Source organism: Apteryx rowi, unplaced genomic scaffold (genome assembly GCF_003343035.1).
Source record: "Apteryx rowi isolate R43461 unplaced genomic scaffold, aptRow1 scaffold_56, whole genome shotgun sequence".
NCBI lineage: Eukaryota > Metazoa > Chordata > Aves > Apterygiformes > Apterygidae > Apteryx > Apteryx rowi.
Window position 1 is genome coordinate 3390221 of NW_020450827.1, and position 25877 is coordinate 3416097.

A 25877-nucleotide genomic window follows, 5' to 3' on the forward strand; every position below is an offset into this window, starting at 1 on the left:
GCAGGAACAGCGAGCTGGGGCGCGCAGTGCACTGGAAGAGGACACGGCGAACAGTTCCTGTTTGGATTTGCTGGCCCGCCGTCACGCATTTTGGAGGCAGCCGCCTGGGATGCAGCGAGCTGGCTGCAAAGGCTTTACGCCGGCAGGGCAGTAGCATCAGTTCAGGACGTGCCGCTAGGGGAAGGAGGGGAGGCACCTGCTCCGACTGCCCCAACCCCAGCTCAACCTGGGGTGAACCCGTCGGGGGCTGGCTAATTGCAGACGAATACTGGTCTCCTTGAGCTCAGGACTCCGCTGTTCCTCACCCGGGTCAAAAAAAAGAAAATCCCCAAATTGCCAAGGTGCTTGCGCGCTGCAAGCACCCGTTGCCGCGCACCCGGCCAGCGAGCCCTGGGAAACGCCAGCTCAGATATCCCGTCTCACATATTCCACTGCCAAAAGCCCTGGAAACGTGACGGCATGAGGCAGCGTGGAAAGTGGAGCTATCGCAATGGAGCAGCCGATCACGCTCAACCTCAGGACCCGAGCCTGAACTATAGTAACCCCAAAATACTGCTTTGAACCCAAACTGCCTGAATTACCCCCATTTTCCTCCTACCCCCAGCAAAGGGCTCCGTAAGAGCTCTAGAATTTAGCATCATTTCTCCTTTTATTAATAAGCTGCAGAAAGAAGGAGGAGCTCTAGTGTTTCATGCATTTTAATTCCTTTTTTCAATTGCACTTTTATGACACCCCATAGCAGCTTGTGTAAAGACGGTCTCTGTCGGCGCTTCGCCACCTGCCCGTGTGAACAGGATGTCACGTGGCACGTTCCCCTCAATGGGAAAGGAAATAGCAAGAGTTTTAGCCCAACTTCGTGCAATTCAGACAAACGCCCTGTGCCTGCGCGCAGCAGCCGAGCTCGCCCTGGCACTTCAGGACCGAGCTCTCGCGAGACGTCGGGACTCCCACGCCTGGACAGTGCATCCGCTTGTGGTTATGAAATGTTCCTCTCTTGACAGTGCTGAGGTGCCTTGCTCCTGCCAGCACCCCGAAAAAGCCCTCAGCAAGCTCCTGGAGAGCTGTTTTGGCTGCCACCCGCTTGGTCCCGTTAGCCACCCTGCTGCTGGATTTGGGAACGCACATGAGCAGGACTTGGGGTTTTCTTAGAGACCATGCCAGACCTGTTCCTGACGTGAGTGCTCCAAGGGAACGTGGACAAATCTCAGCCCATAAAATTGTTGTTTTGCTTTGTTTTGAAACCCTATTCTCTCCGAATTTCCTGGAAAACCTGTTCCGACCCGCCACCAGCAAATGGAAAGATGGTTTAGATGACAGTGGGAAGGAGGGAGGGTTGTGCTGAGACCTGCTTGCGGCAGAGGCAGGCTTGGCTTGAGGCTTAGCGTCCTTATGGATACTAAGGGCACTGAGAGTACCAGGCAGGATTTGCGCTGGGAATGGTGACTTCTGAACGCTTTATGCAGTTCAACGGGCACAGATCTAGGAGGAACAAGGGCGATCTTCACATAAGCAGCTGTATGTTCACAACACCTGGCGACTGGGGGCTCCAACCCCCCTCCCCACTCCGACCCGAGCTTGAGGACCAGCCCCGAGGCAGCAAGGCGGGTAGCAATGCAGGGAGCGATGCAGATTTGCCAGGCGCCGAGGATGTGGCACATCAGATGCGTCTGACTCATTGCCAAGTGTGGGCATGCACGTTTCCGGGCTGGCAGCATCTCGCTGAAACCCATGTCACGGCAACGAGAAAACTTAGTTAACGACTGCAGATAAAGCAAAACTAAAGTGCAGGTCAAACTAACCTGGGGAGGAGGGGGAAGAGTTTTAACAGAGATTAATTCTCCATTTATTACCTAACCCCTGCGTGCTTAGATGACATCTCAAATGACGCATCTCTCGACCCCGAAGCACTGCAATAACTAAGGCCTGTGTGCATCAAGCCAAGTAGCACAGTTACCCTGCAGCAGAAGTATTTCTTAGTCTGTTTTCAAAAACAGGGGTTTAATACTGAGGGATCTTTAAAGACCTCTTGGTAGCAGCATGTAACTGTTTCAGAGGCTTGATAAATATTGCATGCTGCTGCTCAGCAGTTTTTTGTTCAACAGGCCAACTCCTCCAAGGAAGACATGTTGCAGTGTGGGTCTGGGTGAGATTTGGGGCTTTAGAGAAAATTTTACAAGTTTGCTAAAGAGAAAGCATCATTTCCTTTTTTCTGTTGGAGGAGGTTTACTATTAATTCCTCTCCGAATGCTGAGACAGTGTGATAGGACGCAAAAGCAGGGCTGATGGTCAGTTGGTTTAGCTTAGCTGGTAAATCAAACAACAGTCAAAATAACACAAGAGCTAAGAATAGTACAGTTTGCAGGCAACCCGGTCTGCTCTTAGGAAGATCCCTGAGGAAGGAGGGCTATGGAGCAAGAACTGGAGGAGTCAAAAAAATATCAGCGTTGGTCCCTACCGCTCCACAGGGACACGATGATGCCTCGTTTCCTTGCTGAGAAGGGGATTAGGAGCCTTTTCTCTCTACTGACCACTTCCATCACAAGGGCCTTGGGACTAACACCTTCTCTATGGGAAAATACAGCACTGTGCTCATGCTCACTACAGCTCCCGTTAATATCCGAACTCTGGGGCTCAGATTACTCCTACAAAAAAAAAAAAAAGAAAGAAGAGAGGGTTTAAAATAGACTGATCTGCTTTAAAGAGCATGGAAAAAAAGGTTTTCAGCATCTCCCCAACGATCCAGTGGACAAGAGAAAGTGATTTTGCTCAAGACACTCAAGACCAGGAGCCAGGTTAGGCAGCTCTGCCCCATTTGTGAGCAGGGACAAGTAAAACTCCCGTACGGATAATGGAACTTATATTTATTTAACAGTAACATATAGTATATAAATAGGGTAAATACTTTAAAATATACAGTATATCACATTCGGACATTCGGTCAAAGAAAGGCAACTCTACATGTGTAGCTAAAACATTAATCAAAAGAACGATGCACAGAGAAAGAAGCAGATGGTATAAACACATCAGATCTGGAGAACAGGAACACACAAAGATTACAGTAGTACAAGATGCAACTCCGGGGCTGGTACAGCGGGCAGGAACCACAGGAGATCCCGTGTGATACTTTTCGTGATGAAACAGGAGCCATACCTTGAAATACAAGATAGCGGCAGTTCCCAGCCTGGCGCCAAGCACTAGCTGATGCTACAGGTTTTCCTCCACTCGCATAAAGCCCCGTGGCAAAAGCTGCCCCTTGGCATCAGTGACAGCAGACCCGTCGCCACAGAGATTATCTAAATAATAGATGGCGATGGGTACAGAACATGACACCATAAGCAGCAACGAGGTTTTAACATTTTGCTGAGCACCGCAGGCCACAGTCTGGCTGCACATCCAGTTTGCAAACTAATTTGGGCCACAAGCGGAGGCAGAGAAGCTAATTCCCATCTGGGCATGCCAAGAGTTTGTCTAGACATGTCTAGCACAGCCGTGCCTGCTCGGGCTGGAGACCAGACCAGAGCCCAGACCACCTCACTGAACAGCCTTCATCCACCAGCAAACAAATGCCATCAGCGTTCAGAGCCATTTCACCAGGACGGCCAGCTTGCCACACTATATAAAAGTAGCTTTCTAGCTACGTGCCATCCCCTGGCTTATTAAAAGCACTCAGTCCCTCTCCATCCGCTCCAACACTTGATTCCCTCTTGCTGGGCCCAGGCAGGAGGGACTTCTCTGGCTGTGGTGCCCCAGCAAGCCAAAAAATCACGTAACGCCGAGCCCACAGGGCAGTCGAGCCACACAGTGAGAGAAAGTTCACGTGAGCATCCCCACGCTGCCTTGCCTAGACGTCCCTGGGGCCAGTTTGGCCTCTCCGGTAACGCTAGCTACGCAAGCCTCCCTCCAAACCTACCGTCCCACGCGAGCTGCAGCAGGGCTGAGGTTTTGCAAGGCTTAACGAAACGAAAAGAAATGCAACGCCTCAGTAAGGAATCGGCTGCCCGCGCCGTGCTGCAGGAGACACGGCGACAGACAGTTGAGCTCTGTCTGTCTGCGCATCCCTGCACGCTCGCTTGGTACCGCAGAGCAACAGGCAGCTCCTGCCGTACAGCTGGCAGATAACCTTACATCCCCAGTCTCTCTCCATTTCTCAAATGGATGCACCGTTCCCATTAAGTTTAGTAAACATCAGTGCGGGATGCTAAACCCTTTACACGTGGCTTTACTCTTCACTGCTAGGAAGGAAGCAGAAGGAAAAAAAAAAAAAGCTGCGGGCTCATCAGGAAAGCCACCCACATGCCTACTCCCAACCCTCTGAAGCCACCAAACGCAACTGCTTTGCCCTCCAGTGTCTGCATCCAGCACTACACCATTAAAAAAGGCCCAAATTTTATTTCAGATCAAAAGCACGCAGTGCTTTGTGTTGGTTTTCTTTTTTTTTTTGCCCCACTAGCTACAACTAATAAGAAGTACAAAAGGTTTAAAGCAAGAAGAGCAGGATGCTAGAGACCCATATGAAAAATGTCCTACTATAAAGAGCAATACACTTTTGTAATATCTACCAACACTGTAGCTTCTAATGACTGATTTACAACCCAACAGTGAGGTACAAGGAATTTTGGCAGATGTTGGCATCAGGCAGGGAAAATCCAGAAAACACCAGGTTGTCTGACTGCGGGACAAACTACTTCTCAGGTCCTGCCGAAAACCCTGTCATTTCCACGCGTATTCCCAGCCCCGGCACTCCTTGCACGCGGCCCCAGCCCTCGCTCTGCCCAGCTTTACTCAGACAAATCGCCGCGAACTGCAGCCTAAAGCAGATGTTGATGAAACACTTGTATTTGCAGTGCAATGGATGCACACTTCAGCTCTGCGGTTCCTGGGGAGGAAGATGAAGCAGTGCTTACAACACACGAAGAGTCATATAGAAATATAAGAGAGAGAGAGACTGGTATCTATGAATACATTTACACTCACACATGTGCGCTCTCTCTCGCTCTCTCAAGGTAAATGAAAGCAACGGCAGAGTCAGAATATGGAGCACGAACTACGAAATATTTTCAGGTGTTTTATTTTGCATCGATGGTTAGCTAGCTTGTGGGGTGTACATGTCTCTGTGTGCGTGTGTAAAAGGTTCATGTCAGCAACTGCTTGAAAACACCAATGTACTTCTGTATTATCTTTCCCTGTCACTCGTTCACCAGGTTAAAATAAGGTGAAGTTTCTCTCTCTCCTGCACAAACTATGGAAAGAAGTAAAATCCGAGTCACCCTGTACATGGGAACAATGCATAAGATCTAGTATGAACTGGGGATATTTTCACTATCTGATCACAAAGAAAAAAAAGTTTTACAATCTTTAGGGCTCTCACTTTTAAATAATAAAAAAGTAGGACAAAATAAAGGAAAGTACTCAGATAAAACTTCCAACTATTAAGTGCAACCTATTTATGACAAGATTTAGTAAGCCAAGCAGGACAGCAGCCTGCAGGTAACCGAAGCCAGACTGAAATGCAACACAGACCATGATAAACTCAGCAGTACGACACCTGGAACTCAAGTAACAAACAGGTGAGAGACATGATCCCTGAAAGAAAAAAACCAACAACTGACAGCACCAGCGGGGTGCCGGAGCCCCAACCTGCAAATGTCAGAAAAGAAACTACGTTGGAAACTTGCTCTCCACATGAGTTAAAATATTCTGGTGTAGGGTTTCCAACCATCAAGAAATAAAGCGTGGTTCAACGTTGCTTTCTTAAAGGTTACGTGAGGAGAAGAAATGAGCCAAGTTATTTAAATGGTTGTTCTTGCTTGGTAGGATTTACTCAGTGAAACTTTGATGTTCTTTAAAATATCTATTTACCTGATTCAGTTTTGAAGCAATTTGAACCTCCCACGTTCCTACAGCAACTACCAGTTTCTTGATTCCTTGTCCCCAATGCAAAGTCTTTACTGCAGTCTATTTGTGGTTTAATTGGTTAAAAAAGATCTTATTTGCCAAAACACCTGCCATAAGAGCGAACGTGGGAGGTGCTGTGAAAACCAGCAAGTCAAAATAGATGTCTGCGCCTGGTTGGGCAGGGGAGACATGGCTAGACTAGCTCACGGTCCTCTTCCAATTAATCGAGCCTCGGGCTTTCTGGGAAAATTAACGCGTGCATTCACAGTTACCACCAGGTAATTAGGGTCCCCAGAGTTCCCGTCGTGAACGCCGCCTGGCACAACTGCCAGGGGAGAGGGGAGGAGGAAGGAAGCCGGGGAGCTGCAAGACTTCACTTTCCCTGTTGGCTCCGACGCATGCAGAGGATGTTGCACAGACAACACTTTGTGTATTCCCTGCATAAGCAACGCTCAAAGGAAAAGTTAGGCTCTGCCCACATGCATCGAACCTCAGAACAGATCCAGGGGAACAGCTGTACCCTCCTATTTCAACCAACAGCCCTTCCAAGTCTTAACTCCTTTCCAGCTACAAACTCAGATTTGCTCATTTTAACCAAAGCTATATAAATATATTATAAAAAAAAAAAACCCACAAATGCAACCATTTACCAAGAAAGGAAGAAAAGTTACAGTGAAATGAGGCCTTGTTATTGTCTTAAATCAGGCAAGCCAGGAATTTCCTTGGGGAGACTTGTCTGTTTTTCAGTTCTGTTCCAATTGCCTGGATGTCTATGCGTCCTCCAAACTAGCTAACATACCCTTGTCAACAAGGTGCGCTTTTAGCGTGTTGAAGATGTGGAGCTGCTGGTCTGGCCGCAAGGTTAAGAACTGCTGGATCAGTTTGCTTGGGTTAGGACCCCTGAAACACAAAAGCATCGTTATCAATGAGGCGCACTGCTAAGTCTCAATGGTCTGGGAACCCAGGCGCAGTTTGATCAAAATAATAGGCTTAAAATAGTAGTCACGTTGCCTATTCCTTCTAAGTGTGGCTACAGAACTATTATATAATGCAAGAGAAACAGATTTTTCCACTCAATCAGCTCTGGGGAAACACCGTTCAAGACTCAAAGGGATGCATAAGGAACACAGAGCAGTTTCAGGGGGACTGAAGTAATACAGCTTGGGAAACAAGGGTTGTGTTCCCAGCTCGGCATGACACTGGCAAAAGGCGCTTCCCTTCTTCAAGCCTCCATTTCCTCCCTCATTCTTTGTCTTGTATTTTTAGATGTTAATCTTATGGAGATAACAACTGTCTCTTACTACGAGCCTGTCACTCAAGTTTGACAGGGCCCCCAAACTTCACCATAAAGCAACAAATACCTGATAAAGCTTGCGATGTACACATTAACAAAGGTGGCCATCAGGTATTGACAGTCAAAGCGGTCCATGATACCTCCATGGCCTGGGATTGTGTTGGCAAAGTCCTGTGCAAATCAGAAAGGATTGCATTAAGCAGTCTCAAATGCCCATGACCTGTGCTTGCTATATGTACATCTATGCTCTACACTCATACCTGTGCTCTAACTCTTATGAGAAGGCAAAAGTCAGCCTAAGAATTAATTTTGCTTGCCATCTCCCCTGGTTTTAAAAGTTTCTCCTTTATGAAGGCCATTAGTGCCTGAGGGACATCAAGACTTAACTAAGATCTGTCAGGGTCAAGGAAGGCTGATGTTTATCGCTTGCAACCCTGCCCTGCCTTTCAAGGCATCTTAAGTGTACAGAAGACTGTTTATACACAAAACCTGCCTGCAACACATCAAGGGAAGTCCAGATGATTGCAAAATTTCCTGACTCGGTCTTTGTTCCTCTACCTCAAGTTCTGCATTAAAGCGGTGTTTAGGATATCACAGTTTGATTTTTAAGATCCTCCCCCGCACACATTCAGTCAAAACAACTGGATTGTGCCCCACCATTTTATTTTGTGACAGAACAAATCTTCTCTTCCCTCCCAAAGCTCCCAGTCTTTCACTCCTTGGAGTAGAGGGACAATATATAGTGGCAGCAACTCCTAAGGGACAGTCTGTGTCACTTCAGTCTTTGCCTTCTAAAAGGTAAATGGCCTTTGAGAAGAGGGGTGTCCTTACCTTGATTTTGAAGGCCCTCTTAAATCCACTAGCAAAGAAGCCTCCAAATGGCCCAATGAGGGAGGCAAAAGTAGACAGTGCAATGCTGTGGATTTGGAAGGGGTACATCCGGACCGTCTTCTGCAGAAAGAAAAACATGTCAGAGGAGGATTTTCACAAAATACAGCACTTCCCTGAAGTTTGCTTTGCTAAATCCAAAGCTAAGACCTACAAGTGACCAGTGGTTCTGGACAGCCAGCTCTTCCAAAATGCTACATACACATCCCCTGGGAAACGGCGTTAGGAAAACGCCACTGGGCCTCTTCAAGTGCCTTTCCCTCACCCCTATAGCTAAGGGTTATCTTCAGAGTCTTAACACACATCTCAAGGCAAATCACACTGGGACCCAGTCTGTACAAAAGGGTGCTGTAGATGTCTTCTGGATCATCTTGCCCCTCGCTTGCCCCTGTTTCTGTTCTCTCCAGGCTTTAGGCCAGTTGGTTTACAAATGACTTAAGCCACCAGACTTGGAACAATTCCTCTGGGACTTTCACTAACAGGGAATGCCATTAATTTCCCTCTTTACTAGGTCTAGTACCATCATTGCTTGCCACATAGGTCTTTGGAGCATTAAAACATAGCCCCACTCTCTTTTCGGTGTTCTATCCCAACAAACAAAACCCTTTTAGTAGCCTCCTGCCAGGCAATCGCTAGCAACGTGTGCAGCAAGAGTCCTACCCAGCCAACCACGGACTGCAGCACCACAGGGATGTTGTATTCCTGTAGCTGGAACAGCTCAGACGGCTCACAGTCTACCGTGAAGCTGTTGGTGTCGTTGTTGAATTCCACCGGACAGGTGAAGCACCGGTACCCAGACATCACGTAAGACAGCTTCAAGGAGACAGAAAGAGAGATGCATCAAGAAAAAGGAGGATTAATAGTTCCTGAGCAAGGAGGCTGAGATACTCTCAAGGCAACTCAAGGAGACAAAGCTAGGAGGGAGCCACGTTCCTGGCTTCATTAAGAAGATTACTCTCCTGAGAAGCATTAATTGGCTAAAGGTATAGTAAACATTTTCTTTAAGAACTGCATCTGTTCAGCAAGCAGTGATCAGAGGCCCTGCATGAACAGGCTGAGACAGGCTGCACCATTTGGCTGAGCGGACAGCAACCAGACACAGAGATCATCAAAAAAACAGATAAGAATATTCTAATACTCAGAGATGATGCAGGCCTCATGACTTCCTATCCAGTTAAAGGCTTCACTTAAATTGTGCACGTAATGAAAGTAAGCTGCTTTTTCTCATGCTCTAGTCCTGCAGTACAGCAAAGTGCCAGAAAGAGCACTGAATTCCCCACACAGCGCTTGAAATGATGCACCACATTCCTCCAATGGGATCCTCAAATTCTTTGGCAGACAAGAGAGAAAGCTTCAAGGACAATTATTGTAATGAATGTGTCATATGGGTCTAAAGGGGACCGACATCTTTCTCCAATATGCTGTTCCACCCACAGGACCTGCATACAGCACAATCCATGGCCATGGACCAGTTCAAATCCTGGTCAGCCAGGCAAGTGTGAAGTTTCTGACCAAAAGCCTAAATAGGAGAGCTAAAAGCTTGCCTGCACTTTTTGGACAAAGCACTGCCACCTTATGAAGGGAAAAGAGCAATGAAGTAAGCACCATGTTACTTACCAGCAATCCAAATAAAACGGTGGCAAAAAAACCTCCAATAAAACCTTCCCAGGTCTTCTTTGGGGAGAGCTGCAGTCAGAGAGAAAGACAGAAGAGGGGGGTAGTCAAAAATTGTGCATCTACACACACCACCACACACATATGCAGCCCTTCCTCAACTGTGAATTGCTGAGGCAAGCATAAAATGGCGCAAACAATCAACAAGAGCTTAGTTAAAACCTCACACTACCCTCTTTGTCTGAAATGCTCCGTTTCACTTCACAGCCTCAAACATTGGGACGTGCCCAAACTGGAGATCAGAGAACAGGGACCGGGATTAAGACCCAAAGAAGCCAAAAGGTATGCATTCGTCTTCTTTATTAGTAGCTTTTTCACAGACTTTCTTATTTAACTTATCAGATGAAACTTTTCAGACAAGAATTTTAAGGACTTAACTTTAATATGCATTCAGCTTCTTCAGACATCACAGCCCACCCTTCCAGTAGCTACTTCCACTGCTCTAGCCTGCTCTCCCATCTAGGATCAAGGGCTGCATGCAACTGAAAGGCGCCTGCAGTTTTGTTCGCCAAAGCGTTACGAACCTTGATGAGCGGGGTGCGGCCGAAGAAGAACCCAAACATGTACGCCATGATGTCGTTGCAGATCACACAGGAAATTGGGACAATGAACCTAGATGGGAGGAGAATCAAACCATTTGAAACTGCCAAACATCAGACAACTCCGAGACCTAGTGAAATGAGCAATTGCTTCATCATGTGTTCGCCAGTGTTGTCCCATCAACATCTCCCTGTCCAGTGCAATCTCACAACACACGGAGCAACCACCTGAAGCTCCTAGAAAAAATGGAGGTGTTACTCTAATGCTCTAGACTAATGAGCAGGCCGTGTACCCAGAACAGACTGTTTTAAGCAAAGTCTTTCCTTTTGCAACACATGACATGCTGTCAGACAGTTGCCTCCGCTCACCCCAGGGTGGCTGCATCTCAGCTGTTAGCAGGCTGCTCTCAAAGCACTTTGGGCTGGTTCAGGCACACACAGGAACACACAGTGACGTCCTACAGCAGCCAAAATTAGTTGCTGGCACAGCTGGTTTGGGGAAGACAGATGCTGCTTAAGACCAACACTCTGTACTGCCCAAGTAGCACAAAGCAAGTCCTAAGACACCGAGGTATTGCTCAATCTTTTGCTTTTCCATTCTGAATTGGTCAGTCCCTGGCAGCAAGTATCTTGGCCATTTGTTTTTTAAAAGAACAGTCTTAACTGAAAACACAGTAATTCATATTAGGCTGCAGAAATCACAATAACTCCAAACACAGAGCAACTCACCATATCATTCCTTCAAAGAGGTTGTGAATGATGAGGTGCGACTGGGTAACAACAATGAGCAACGTCACATGGGTCCATCCAAACTGGAAGAGAAGACAGCATGCAGTCCGGTCTGCCTAGAGACATTTCTCATACGCATCGCTGGCAGAAATCAGATGCTGTTAGGCACCTCAGAGACCGGCTCACGCACGTGTGCATTGCTAGCATACACCTTCGCCACGACAAACACCACAAGTGGCAAAGAACAGGGGACAGTGACACATTAATTAAACGGGCATGTTCTTCAGCTCCAACCCAGGGCTGAACTTCACTGGGAAGACTTCTGCTGGACCAAGCACTCTTTAGCCCACCCCATCCCACACATCTCAGTCAGCCTTCTGACTATATAAGAAGAACACAAGGCTGATGGATATCCAAGCTGTATCCCTGTGTACTGAATCTAGAGGAAAGCAAAACTAGCTGGGTCAGTGGTCAAACACGAGCAATACCTTACTGATGTTTGGAAAAGGGGACATAGCCAATTAACCCTCGTGGTGATCTACCCACAGTACAAGAGTCAAATAGTCTTGTGTGGTCATCTCCGCTTGCAGAAAGTTTCTTAAGAGCATCCTCAAGTGCAGAGAGAAGAGAATTCATGTTTCCAGGGAAATCTGGTTAGGGCCACCTTCCTAAATATTCAGTCTGCTCGCAGTAATTTTCCTTCCAGGCAGCCTTACAATGCACAGCCAGCACAGAAGCATCTACTGGCACGTATTCCTCTACACAAAGTTTTCAAGTAGCCTACATTATTCATTCTTCTGCCTCCAACTGGGGGCAGCCAGCCCCTGTGTTTAACCTTACCATGTAGAACTGGAGGCGATAGTGTTTCTTCACCAGACTCAAGACAAACATGCAGAAACCTGGTGGGAAACAGAAGAAGAATGAATGAGTGGGAACATATCTTCAACAGAAAGAAAGGCTTTTTTTCCCATGACAGTGCACAGTGCACAACTCCACAGGGTTTTTATTTTGAGTGAAGTGGGGAAATGCACTGTTCTGGAAGTCACAAAATACAATTTCCTATAAATAACACTTGGACAGATAGCAAATCAAGCCTGATCGTCCCAGACGAATTAGAGGTTTTTTTTTCCAAAGAGTTTGTTTTTCTTTCCCGTGAACTTGCTTTCACAATGTCAACTGGATGTGCTATGGATACTGCATCAGATATAATACTTGTGAGAAGCACTCAAGAGATCAAGGAGATTTCCTCCCTCCAGCCCAGGTAAATTTAACTAACAGAAAACATGGTCTTTACCTGTTAAGTACAGGGCAAAAGAAATGAAGCGGTGGTATTTGCTGAGAATTCGCAAAGGCTCCTCTCTCTGAACCAGGGTGAAGAAATAATCTGTTACAGTCTCGCCATAGAAAAAGTAGTTTACGCAGAGCAGGAAGTACCTGTGGACGGATGCACATGCCCGTTAGCATGAACCCTAAAAGCGTTCTGGAGAAACAGAGAAAGGGGCTGATCCCCAAGGTCTTTATACTGGTCTGATACACTGTAAACAGCCTTCCTGAAAGTGACGGCCCAAACTTCATTCCCCCCAGTTTAGAAATGACACCTTCATTTAAACTAGCAGTTGCACCACCCAATGCCATTTCTTGGTGGATCATATCCTGTTTGGAATTGGTTTGGGCCTTTTGATGCACAAGGACTTTCTGCCTTTAGGTGGCACTCCTCAACAGGCCTCTGGAAGCTTGTGCATCCTAAAAGCACCGCTCCTCCCCTCGCCACAGCCTTGCTCTGTCTGGTATCCGGCGCTGCTCAGCCCAGCTATGCCCCGGTGTTCAGCAGTGTTTCACAACCACCTACAATAAGCCTCCCATGCCAAGTGAGCAACCATGTCCGTCTCCAAGTGGTGACAGCCATCCATGCCATCCCTTGCACGGATCATGGGATTCCAATCTCAGCACTTCATAAACAGCGGGACAAACTTTATCATTACAGCCTCTATCAAGATATCAATCTATCTGGATTTGTGGGGGCATTTTCCTTACAAGAGCTGCTAACACACAAAGCTGGACAATTCACAGCAACCCTATGGTCTCTGTTTTGGAGGTTGCTAGATGATCCCCTTCCTGCCTCTCCTCCACAATGAGATGAAATGTATCGTTGCACTCAAGAACAGAGAGGGAAGCAGTCACCCTACTCACCAACTGAGAGTCCTGAACCACGGCAGGTCATATGAGTGATACACGTTATAGCCGATAGTAATAATCTCGTGAAAACATTTGATCTGGACGCACATCACCTGCACGAACAGACATCAGGAAGCTGTAACACCTGTTGATTAAACACTTCTCTCCTCATGGAGATAAAAAACATGCATGTGCATAGCAAATGATACTTTAGCAGGTGTTATCAGGCTGGCAGAACTCTCCTAATCCAACCCGTGAAGCTCACCATGTTGTTCTTCCCTCCCCTTTCCTCTGCAGGAGGTTTCTAACAACCTCCTGTGTTGGTTTCAATTGCAGCCAAACGCTGGACCGCCAGGGCAGGCGGTCACAGATTCGTTCCTCCATGGGGAAGTCCAGCGAGCTGAACACGGACCACAGAAACACAAGGCTCTGAACTTCCTGCACCAGTGATGGTCCCAGCAGCCATCCCCCCTGCTGCTGCCAACATTAGGGCATCTCTCTGGAGCACTTACTATCATCATTAAGACCATGGGTCCCAAGTAGATGATGATGAAGAAGAAGGTGATCATCGCCAGCGTGAGGATGCCTCTTACCCACCAATTCTTCCATCTAGGCCACAGAGAAGGAAAGAGGTTAGAGAGAGTCAGAACAAAGGAAGCAGGACAGCAGCTCTGCTCTCTCCTCTGCACATCTTCCAGGCAACACCACAGGCCAGAAACTGAGCCCTGAAAACGCTGAGTTTCCCCTCTGCACCGCAGGGAGAGCTTGATCCACTGACCAAGGCCTGGCTGCAGCATCTGCAAGGCTACAGCTCAATTCAGTCTTCCCTGCTACAAACCTCACTAAATGCAGAAAGCATTACTCCGGTGCGGAGCAACTCCGAGGGCACTGAAACGGGACCAGGGAGAGTCTGTTCCTGCTCTCCTACAGGCTTCCCACACCTCGGACAGGCTGCTTGATTAATTCCCAGTCAATGAAACAGGGACCACCACCCCACACTACTTTTGAAGAGGAGACATTGGCCCTAGTGTGTTGTATCCTCACTATTCTCCAACAGATTCTGCCTGGAGTCTCTCCCATTCTCACAGCACACACAGGAGAGATGCTTTCTCCTGTGATACGAGTTAGATGCTCTTCCCCCTGAAGCAGCCCACGGAAGACATTTGCAGTTTGTTCCTTAATCTACTCCTTATCAGCAAGTTTTTCTCATGCATTCTTGCAAAAGTAGGTCAGACTAGCGGTTAAAAATCATCACCGTTGGAAGTCTTCACTGAGATCATCTGCCAAAATAAAAGGGACTCGCAGACAGTTCTGGCTAAGCTAAATGTGATGTGCCCCCCACCCAGACCTCATTTCGCCTGCGAGGACCAAGCACTCGACAAGGCAGCGGCCTTGCAGCGCTCGTCTGTGACTGATCCTCACCCACGCGCAACAGCATGGAGCTGGGAGCGCTGCCCTTTGCTCTCCCGCTAGCACTGGTATCAGCTTCTCCTTCCTGTGGCCTTGTGGGCACCTTGCTGCTTGCATGCCAGGGACGGAGAGCGCTGTGCTGCAGAGTGCAGCTATTTCAGCCTCCGTCAGCCGACAAGACGCTGTCTCGGCTAGGGAAGCCGCAGCGAACGCTGCGGGACCTTCTGCCAGGACCCCAGCAGCAGTGGAGGACTGTGCTCCGTGCTACCTTGAGGACAGGTTGGAGAGAGCTCTGTTCAGGACCTCTGGAGTGTCATCGGATGTCGGCACCGGAGGTGATCCTCCAAATTCAGATTTGCTTTCGCTGTCAGATGCTGTCTCTCCATCTAGCTTGTTTTCAGACTCTGACTCCTGCAAGCGAAAGAGAGATGCAGAGCTTTGCTAGATATGGTGCTAGGACTCTTTAAAGCAACTCAGATCAGCCCCATAGATGCAATACCTACCACCACTCTCCTTCTGGCTAAACGGGAGAAAGACAACGACAAAATTGTCTGGGGATTACATGGGGTTATACCCACAAAAAAATAACATCAGGTGTTTCAGGTGATAGGCAGAAGGGGTTTTACTGCCCTGGCCATCTCAGCAGCAGCTACAGAAAAGGATCCAATCCCTTTGAAGAGTTAAAGATGCCTCACAGTTGATTAAAAAGTATCTCCAAGTGCAGCAAGTGTTTAAGGGACACAGGCTTGTTAGCAGGAATTTTTGCAAGGTCTCCCAATCCCCAGGCAGATCTCCAAGTATGCAGCATTGCCCATGTTAGACAGAATGAAAGGCCTCCACGTAGACAGGCTCGAGGCTTCCAGACAGACTTTTCAAGTACTAACTTTACATGTAGGCGCTAAAAATAACGCCAAGGCCATGCTCAGAAAGCTGAAGAGGAAGAACATGGCTTATCGCTCAAGCCCAACCACCACTCAGGCCAGGCCGTGGAGGAAACCTGATGTGCTGGAAAGATACAGCACACGCTCTCCCTGCCCCTTGCACTGCCCCAGCACTGAGCTCCGAGCAAAGTCCTGTACTTAGGGGGCTGCCTAAATAAATACAGGCAAGGCCGGCAGGAGGTTACTTGTGGCTGCGCAACAGGGCAGTGGTGGAAAGAGGATTAAAACAGATTCCTGACTCCCAGTCAGTCCCTTGCCCTCTCCAGTGGCAGTTTTTCCTCCAGTCCAGCTCTTCAATACAGGACAAATCCAAATTTCTACATTTTGCCAACCATTTTATCAGCAGAGCTTCATCCTGCTCCTTGCTAGCTCTTGAAAATGAGGAAGAAAAACTCCCCTCCCTGGGGAGCACTTGCGCATCAGGCACACAGAGCCCAGGGCGTTTGATCATGTGCTATTTTAAAATTCCCGGAAAAGGGAGCATGTTTGCAGGAAGAGCAGGGAGGGAGCCAAGCTGACAACCGTTGCAATCTCTGCAAACAAAGCTACTTAATCGCTCTGGGTTCCCGCGGGCCTCCGGGGCTGCCGGACAGCGGTGCCCCGTGCTCAGAGAGCCCCAAAGCAAACGTCCGCTGGCGCTGGTTTGGCATAAGCGAATCGAGGGGTATCTGCAGTTCACTAGGGCAGTAAGGCTTGAGCAGCACCCTCATTCAAGGCAAGAAAGGATAATTACTGCCGAGCCGTAAGGTATCAATGGCTGTAGGCCAGGTGCTTAAAACAGATGAGGACAGCTAGACGCTGTCAGATGGAGGCAGCTAAAAATACCATGGTGTTGTCAGAGGATCATTTCCGGGGCTGAGCGAAGTGCCTGGCATCGCACCGGTCGCATGCGCTTAGGTACTTAGGGCACAGAAGGGCAACGATCATCCGTCTGTAGAGGCTAAAACCAAAAACCTTAAGTGCAATTTTTAATGCAATACAAGTATCCATCATCTCACACAAGTCCAAGGCTTGCTGGCCATGCAATAAAAGGACTGAATGTTGAGATGAGAAAGTAGATCCAAGCCAGCATCCCTGCATTTTATTCCCCAGCTGTGCCATTTGGGAAAGCACTGACATTTCAGGGCTAAGTGCAAAGCAGGCAAATTATTCCTTGCTTGTAGCCCACAGGATCAGAAGCTTCGCAAAGTGCTCAGAGAGCCAAAGAAAGGGAAAGAGCACTAATGACTTCTTCCTTCCAATCCAGGCTGAGAAAAAAAGCATAAAAGCAACTGCATAGCTCAAAAAGCGACAGAGGAATGTGATGTTGCAACCGAGCCAAGCTGGCCGCTGCTGAAAGGGGTAGTCCAGATCCCTCCCGTACCCCGGCCATCAACTCCCTGCACTAACCCTGACGTTGCAGCTAAACTGATAATCATCATCATCATCGGTTACCTGATCCACTGCCTTCGGGGTGACGCCAAGCCGTACCTTGTGAGGCACAGCGTTTTAGTCTCTAAGAAGAGGGGCAAAGCCTCACTGGGTCAGTCCAGTGGTACACGCATCCCGTTATTCCCCACGTCGTCTCCAGCAGTGGGAACAGGAGAGCTTGTGCAACACATACGCAGTACCCACGGCTCCAGCTAACATTGCCGTGTTACTTCCCGAGAGCACAAAGGCGGCAGTGAAGGAGTTTGTCAAGATAAAGAGACATTGTGAGGGGGCAACGCTCACTCCTGCCACGTCTTGCTTGTTCCATTTAAGCCTGATGGGAGCTGGAAGAAAACATTTTCCCTGATGGAAGAAGTCACCAGTCAAACTGATGGATAACATAAACTTTAACATCTTCATTTTGAAAACAACTCAGTATTGGAGATCAGCTTTTCTCCCTACTTAGACTGCTCCCTGAAACAGGGAGTTGGGTTTATATAGGACGTTGTGCTAGATACAGGCTATGGAGAAGACTCAGTAATTGACACTATTTTTATTCCTTTTATGCAAATTGCAACCATCAGCCTACAAATCATCAGTTTAAGCAGCTGAGCGAGGTGCTAAATAACTTGTTTAAGCCTGAGCATGATGCACTCCGGTCTGGTCTACTTCATCCAGCTGTGGCATTGCCATGGCAACAACCTCCCGCGTGCTTCCATCGCTATCTCGCCTGTCCTCAAACTGAGCCACACAGATCCCCGTCCGCAAAGGAGAGCCGTCAGTGAGCCACACTTTCCACAAAGTAGCTTGCCGCCACAAGCAAGAGCGCAAACCGGCACGGATGCCGCTACGTGCTCTTCACCAAGGGCTCCTGCAGCCGCAAATCCGTGCTCCTTGCAGAGCAGGACTTCGGCAGGAGAAGAGCTTGCGACTGCAAGGGGCAGACCTGGGCTACGTCAAGCCATAGGCAGCAAACACCGCATCCAGGCACGTCAGCACAACCTCAGCATTTTGGGGAGGTGGGGTCCCATAGGCGGCAGTCGGTCATTGATGATTTAGGGTCGATGGATTTGCTTTAAATGCACATTATAAGCAAGCCATCAGAAGCCAGCACTGCACAAACCTGGAAGTACATCAGTATCTCTTTTAAGCATTTAAGTTGTCTGATAAATGCAATATAGAAGATAGAGTTTCACATTTCAGGTTTTAGAAGATACATTTAGAAGATCAGCGTCTCAATATGCTGCACATGGACTCCTTACTTATCAGAATTGCTCACCCTGCAAAAGGGACCCCAGGGCGACTCTTGCTTTTTCTTTTCTATCTTCAAGGCGAGATGTGATCTTGTGATTGGAAGCAGGAAACTGGGATTCCAGGCTTCCAGCAACAGGCAGTCTCTCTATGTGATTTGGGGTATATCATTATGTCTTCGGATGTCCATCAGGAAGAATTCTCTACAAACCCTTAATCCTAGCATTTCTACCGAAGCCATGAATTATTCAGAGCGCTAATCACCTCCTGCTAAGCCTCTGCAATGGGCTTCAAGTTTCAACTAAAATAAGCAAAACCCCCAAACCACCATCTAACAGTCTTCATTGCGACAGACTATGCAAACAAGAGATGATAAATATATTCAATTTACAGCAAGTTAACCAAGAAATCGTGATTTGCCTCTTTTCCCAGCCGCTAGACCATAGTCCTTCCTTAACGCTGCAACGGGCCTCTTCTGTGCATTTAACAAATGCAGCCAAAAAAGCCCAAGAGTACAGAAGCATCCACGGCTACCTGTGCAAAGCCTCCTCCATTTTCATAACTGGAGCTCATCCTAAAATCGAAGCCATTTAGCCACAGGCTGATCCTCGCACACATCTTGCCATGCTTTAACCTTTTATGACTCTGAAGCAGCACCAAGCCCAATATAACACTGGGACATAAAAGCTTCAGTCTTGGGCCAGGCTCTAGTTGAACTAGATGCTGCACAGACAAATCAAACCTTTCGGCACTGCTCCAGCTCTCTGGATTACAGGGCAAACATTAAATCTGTTAAAGCACAAGCAGACGCAGCATCTTTACTGGCTTTTGTTATCAACATGGACCTACTATATTTAAGGGCTCTTTCTGCACAAATCTGCCTGTCCAGGACTTTAGGCGAGCCCAGCGCTCTGTCTCCAACTTCTCATCTCAATGTCGAGGGCTTTTTGAGCAATCAAGGGGATAATTAATACAAGAATAAAGTCAAGATGGCAGTGTAGGTTTTATCTTAATCCATTCATTTTCACATTAGTAATGATGAGAAGAAAGAATAAAAACCACAGGTCTCTTCAAGGGCGGTTTCTCCTGATTGCCAAAGCAAAGGAGACAGAGGAAAAAATCCGGATACCTACTTGCTTGTTATATTTGTAAAATCTGCACATCTAAGCAACATTTGCGAATAAGTATTTTGTCCCCTAAAAAAAGTTAATGGAAAAATGAACCGTCTTAGGTTTCTTTAAACAACGCTTGTGAGCAAGCAGTGCGAAATTTGTGCTTATATTTCAAATGGCCGTCTCACAGCGGAAGCTACGAGCACTCTGTTTTTTGCCCAAGTATCCGTGACATGATCTCAGTTGTCATAGAAACAAGTCAGATATCTCCCAGCCAAAAATTTTCTGCCCAATACAGACATAGAGTTAAGCATTCAAGGCTGGTAGATTACATTAGTTCAAGAAATCCCATTATTTGTGCACCTTTCTTGAAGCGAGGCCTCATTTTATTTGGACTTCCTGCCAGATTTTAACAAAAAGCAGTGACAGAAAATGCTAATACACTGCTAAAGAGAAACATAACGTTGTCTTTTGAGGCAATAAAGCCGACAGCTAGAAAAACCGGGACGAATTGTGCAAAAACCTCTCTCATTCTCACCTCCGAGCACACACCATGCCCAGCAGGATCATTAGCCCAGACAGCTATCATCTCCGATATGTGCAGGATCAAAGCCAATATAATTAATCTAAGGGAATATAAACGCGATAGTCTCAGTTATGAAAATTGCAATGGTTTTCAAAAGGAGGTTTACTTATTATGTCCGGGAAAACCGCCTGCTCCCTTCCCCTCTCCCCTTCTTCACTGCTTTCCTACACAGCAGTGCCCGGCTCTGCAGTTCAACACACTGAAGGGAGAAAAATTTGGAGACACTAGAAGGAAGGTACCCAAGTGTCCAGGCTTGATTTGTACTGTGGTCACGGAAAAGCATCGACTTTTTGGAAGTGGGCACAAAGTAGCTTAGTTCATAGGCAGATGTAGAGCAAAGTGCTTGAACTTCTCTGGTTGGGAAATTATTCCTATAACCATCTTCCACCCCAAAACAGGCTCAACAGACAACAAAGCAATTAAATTTAAGTCTCTCATGTCCCTCCATCAAGATATCCCAGCAAGACAGCATCTAGGGGTGCCTGCTCGGTTTATTGTCTCAAAAAACAATGATGAAGGTCAGCTTTCACTTTTGTTGACAAGGAATTCCCTCCCCACCCCGAAAAAACACATTCTAGTTCAAAGCACGCACAGAAATTAGGGCATGCCTATAAATGGAGGCCAGTGGCAGATAACATCACAAAACGCGTAAGCATTTGCACCGTGGCTGAAATAATTGAAAAACACCCATTGCCATCTCATATGCCCGAACCGAGCCGCTCGGTTTTGAACACAAGCGAGCTCAGCCCGTCAGCGGGATCCCATCGGAGGCGTGCAGGGTTTGCATTTAGCAGAACAACGGCCTGATAAAACAACCCGAGCTCTGTGTCAGCAGACGTGATTCATGCAAAGTCACGTATCCCCGTGACTCACTGGGCACAGGGCAGCACCGGCTCGACGGCGGAGCGGCTCTTGCTCTGCCCGGCCCCCAACTCACCGTCCGCTCCGGGATTTGTTTATTCCAGGAAATCTAGAGGGTGAATGCTCCAAGTCCTTTACAGAAGCTACTATATACAAAAGAGCACAAAAACAGGTTGCCAGTCCTGGCATTCCCCCAGGATTTCCTACTGCTAAGACAGCAACCTGCCTCCCCCTCTAACATGGAAATATTTTGGAGATAGGCTTTAGTGCTAGGTTCTCCTGGATCTAACGGGCATCTCTTTGCTACCGTGGCATTTACCGAGCCGGCAGACTCTGCTGTCCCTGCAGAGACAGAGAAGCATTTACAGGAACAAGAGAGCGGAGCTCCTAAGTACCTCCTGGAATCGGCGTTTGAAAGACGCTCTCCCATCTTGGAGCGGCGTCGGCAGGATTCTGCACAGACATTTCAATCTGTTGTTAATTGGGAGAGTTGTGAGAAACGAGACAGGGAACAAACAGCTCTGCGGCAATCTGTACTCGACTCACATCGGAAGGTTAGTGCAGGAAAAGTCTATTTTTGTCCACCAAAACGAGAGCCTGCATCACACCAAGGCTCACGGCTTCTGACCCTCAGTTCCTCTGGAGTTATGTATGTTTTTCCAAGACATCATCTGAAAGAAATCCTACTAGGCTGGTTAATTTGCTAATCAGGCGATACCACGCTCTTGCTCAGATTCCTCTATCAGTCCCTTTGGCTCTATCTGAACTAATCGGACACAGAAAGCAGGCACGCAGCTCTCAGCCGGTACGTTCAGATGTAATCCTGACAATCGCGAATCGATAGCTTAAGTCACAGCTACCACTGCGAACTTAGGGACTACCACGTACTTGTTCTAAAGAGAAATCTGTTAATTAAAAGCAGGCAGGAGGATGAAACGATCTTCTCGCCACCTAATGCGTTATATGCGGTTTACAGACAGGGAAATGAGTCCTCCGTTTAGGACGCGGAATGGCCCAGCTGGGAAGGGAAACGTGACTTTCCTCTTCGCAGCAGCGAGCATCCCTCCGTGCACAAGAACTGTCCGTCGTGCTCACGGGGCTTCAGATGTGCAAGTAGAGACACCGCTTTTGGGACAAAACAGCTCGCGTGAGCGCTGAGCGAGAGCCCTGAGCTCAGCCTGGAACGGGCAGCAGAGGCGGCAGGAGCAGCTGTCGCGCGCTGCCCACGTGCCGCGGCCTCCCTCCATCAGGCTGCCTTACAGCGACCTTATTACCCACAATAACAAAACGTGGTCGGAAGCGACGGCAAACCGCTGAAGCGGCAAGAGGGAACTAGATAAGAAGCTCCCAGACCCTGTACGACGCAGCGAGAATACTTCAGCAAACGGTCAGCCATCTGCCTGGAGGCAACAGCGACTTCTCGCACGCTGCCCAGAGAGCCCTGAGCTTAGAAAAAGTAACCCTCCAGGCCAGATGGAAATAAATCGTCTAGCCCTTAAATAAGGATTGTACATAGAAGCCAGCTCTGGACAAACCTGCGTTTGGGGGGCTTCACCTGAGCATCCAGAGTCTCGGTGCTTGCTCCACCGTGTTGCCCACACCTCTGTGCAGACTGGGAGGCGAAGATGCTCCCTGCAGTCCTAGGAGGATCGGGGCAACGCCAGCTCAGCCAGTCCTTCAATCGATTGCGTTTTCCCCTGGGATCAAACGTCTCCGGCATCACCACAGACGAGCAAGAAAACGAGCAGTTCGAAGGGGAGCGTGTGCATTTTGCAAAAAGGAGTAGTCGGACGCTGTCTGAAGGAGATCACGAGCAGCCCCTTCCTCTTTCATCAGCTCCAGGGCAGGCCAGAAGCTGGGGAAGGGATTAACTTTGACCGCCGGTCATAACGAGCTCCATTAGAAGTGCAATCAGTCCAACCTCCCGTTGCCACAATTAACAGTACCGGATAACACGGCACGCCTGTTGGCAGCCCCTCATAAAGCTGAGTATTAAACAGCATGGAAGGCTGAAACGTATTCTCGCAGCAGCCCCGAGGCTGCTAACATCCCGCGCTCTCTCCCAGGCCAAATAGCAAAGTCCTCGCTCCTCCATCCTGTTCTTCAGCACGCGCCAGACCACCTCTCCCCCCAGCCCTTCACCCTCCCAAGCAGACCTGAAGGACAGGGGTCAGCACTAGCGTTTGCGTACACGGCATTCACTTAGCTCGGCATCTTCAAAGCCCTGTATGTCACTAGGGAAACCTTGCAAAATGCCTGGAAGCGCAGAATCGCGAGGCTCGGAAGCTAGAGTCTATTGCTTTTTTATAGAAACGCAATACAGATGCAGCCAGATAAATTCATGCAGCCAGCCCGCTGCAGAGCCGGGCTGGAGCAAACAAGAGCCCTCCTCACCAAATCCCTTCTTCAGCATGGAAAGCTCTCACTTTTCAACACCGACTGCCAGAAAGGCAACTCTTGAAGGCCTCGTATCAAGTAAGCAGCACTCCTTGCAAGCACGCTCGCCCCTCTCCCTGTCAGAAATGAGCGTCCCCAGCGGCCGCGGGTGCAGCGAGGTGCCGAACGCGGCACGGTGGGAAAATTCGCCCGCCCGGCCCATGGCGCAAGGATGCCGCGGAGCGCGGCCGCCGCACGGCCCGCTTCCACCCGCCCTCGCAGCTGCTGCCTCTCTAACAGGGACAGTGTTTTCCACCAAGACACTGCCTGCCGGTGACAAAGAAGTGGGTAAACAAAGCCGCAGGTGACAAGCGGGTGCGATCTGCGGCCCAGACAAGCCTGCCTCTAAATAGACTTGCCCTCCTCCCCTTCCACAAGGCCAGACCACGAGACGTCCGAGAAACCCCCTGGATCTCCGAACTGGTGCAACGTCCTAGCAGAAGAAGGCCAGAAAAGGAAGAAACCCTCTGTCCTCACTGTCGAGTCACAGACAGTACAAACCATTACTGAAAAATGACATTAAAATCCCAATAAAACCGCAGAAGGGTTCAGGAGTTCTGCATACATTGTGAAAAATTTTTTTTGCACCTTTACTCTTCTCTTTGGAAGCTGGAAGAGAAAATGGGATTCAAAGGGATGCCTAAGCACAAGGGAGAAGGCATTTACCTCCCGTTTTACATGAAGAATGAGTCTATCAATCAAGTAAAACAGAGTCTACAAGAAGCAAGTGAGAAAAGGATCCGTATGGTAACGAGAAGAAACTAGAATTTGTTTCAATCATCTGATCTCCGATATCTGCACATTAGCAGCAACAGCTATTAGCATTTAAGTCCTCTGAGCTAAGAGAACAGGTACCAAGCACAAATAATACCAGTACCCGTTTCCCTGTCTTTTAAGCAGAGAGATCTGATGGTGTTCACTCATTTGAGTGAAAAGATATTGCCTTATGCCTTTTGAGAAAAAGATTGTGTTGCATGGCAGTTTGACAAAAATCAGTGTTCAAACGTTCTTGCACAATGGTCTCAATACACAGCACAGTTTCAGCTATAAACACTGCCTCGTGCCAGCGGAGAGGAAAACGTCAAAGCTGCGATACTGTGCAAGGGTTAGAGGGCCAGAAAGCGAAACCAGCCTCTCTCTTTCCACTGTCAAAACAGAGCAAAGTGGAAACAAGTACAAAGCAAACCAGCTTACGGCTTCCCGGGTCCCATCTTAAAAACAGCCCTGAGGTTTACAACTCATTTTCACTCGTCTCCTTTAATACACCAAAAGCTCTTTTCAAAAGACGCAGCTGCTCTGCAGAATGTAATACCTATTGCTAAATTATTTTTCCCGGAGAGGCTACCTGAAGGACCGAGCAGACGCGGGGATCCCCCCGCTCGAGAGCAGCAACTGCACGGGGCCCTGGACAGGCTAAGACCACCAGTAAATAGCAGGAGCAGAGCAATTTTGCTGCGTTGGCTTTCCAGTGATGGTGCTTTCCCAGGCGCTTCCCCGGCAGTGAAAACACAAAGCCTTGATCTCAGAGGAGGAAAGACAAATCTGACACTGGGATTTACCGACACGGAAAGCGGACCTGTAGGGTTTTTCTGATGGCAGTGGGACTGTTACCAGGTAACCTCCTACCAGGCTCGACTTGAACAGTTTTGGGAAATTCTTTGTCTCCTGTAACTACTTTCTATTGCTAACAGATGTCACGTTCAGCACCCGGAGGAGCTGTTCTTCACTGGTGATAATAGATCTTATTTTTTGCTGTTGCATTTCATTCGAGCTGCTTCACGATGAGCGGTACAAGATAAATGTTCCAGCTATCTAGCAAGGACACTTCAAGTCATTGACTCAAAGGTAATATTGGAGGAGCCCTTTAGAAGGGTCATTATATGTAAAAAAGCATACTTGCCTGGAGATAACAAGATTGCACTCAAAATAGCGGCCCTCTGACCTTCTTTAGCAACACATCACAAGTAGCTAAAGCGAGATCACAGCTTGGCCGAGGGAGTTTGTTTGCATACCCGTTAAGCAATACTAGTGCTTCCAGGCTCCTGGGGGGCGCGTTCCAACTCCCACCAAAGTTCTGGAATTATAAAAGTCCCTTAAGTTTTTTCTGCTGCAAAGTAAATTCCAACCGAGACAAATGTAGTTTTCTAGAGGATAACAGTTTTGTTCTATGCAAAACAAAATGACGACAAAAAAGAGCGTTCTTATTGCTGTTTTGCTCGAGGTCAGCAAATCCGCACATCAAACAGCTTCACGTCAGCTACGAAAAAGGCAGAAACTTTAGATCTACATCAAGGCAACCTATTCCTGGCGCTGTCAGCACTTTCCATCCTCGTTTCAGCTCTGATCATATCGAAACGTTAAAAGTTATTCAAAGCCGGCAGCAGAGCTCCTAGCAGGTGGGACACAGGCATTCAAAGCAGTATTAAATGCGATATTTAAATTGCAAAATTCTGAAGGATTATTCCACGCCCATCTGAACAGCGTACTTTACGCGCTGGAAGAGGAAACATCCAGACGGTGCATTTGCGGTCAGCTCCGCGGGGCGAAGCGCAGCATCCGCGGCCCGGCGAGGAGGAGGAGGAGGGGGAGGAAGGCTCCGCCGCGCGCACGCAGCCCCGCAGCGATCGCCGCGGCCCAGGCCCCGCTCCCCGCCTCCCCCCGCTCCCCGCCGCCCGG

The 25877-nt window shown here is 48.2% G+C and overlaps 1 protein-coding gene across 9 annotated transcripts; it reads right to left on the reverse strand.

Annotated features, from left to right (window-relative positions):
• Window positions 1–571: 571 nt before the first annotated feature.
• On the reverse strand, window positions 572–25726 carry CDS2 (CDP-diacylglycerol synthase 2). Of its 9 annotated transcripts, XR_003256045.1 has the most exons (15): window positions 19857–19922; window positions 14873–15015; window positions 13707–13803; window positions 13210–13307; window positions 12314–12453; window positions 11860–11918; window positions 11020–11102; window positions 10276–10363; window positions 9695–9763; window positions 8738–8890; window positions 8021–8140; window positions 7257–7360; window positions 6695–6795; window positions 2456–2642; window positions 677–1719 (listed from the first exon to the last, which is right to left on the reverse strand). XR_003256045.1 is itself a non-coding variant. In XM_026081796.1 (14 exons), exons 1-14 carry the CDS (start codon window positions 19905–19907, stop codon window positions 2632–2634), a joined length of 1317 nt encoding a protein of 438 aa, XP_025937581.1. In that variant the 5' UTR covers window positions 19908–19922; the 3' UTR covers window positions 572–2631. The 9 variants fall into 9 exon arrangements, 8 of the variants coding, with proteins under 8 accessions (XP_025937581.1, XP_025937579.1, XP_025937582.1 ...); XM_026081796.1 differs by having other exon boundaries at window positions 572–2642; XM_026081794.1 differs by lacking the exons at window positions 677–1719; window positions 2456–2642; window positions 19857–19922 and adding exons at window positions 2841–4876; window positions 25688–25726.
• Between the last annotated feature and the right edge of the window lie 151 nt (window positions 25727–25877).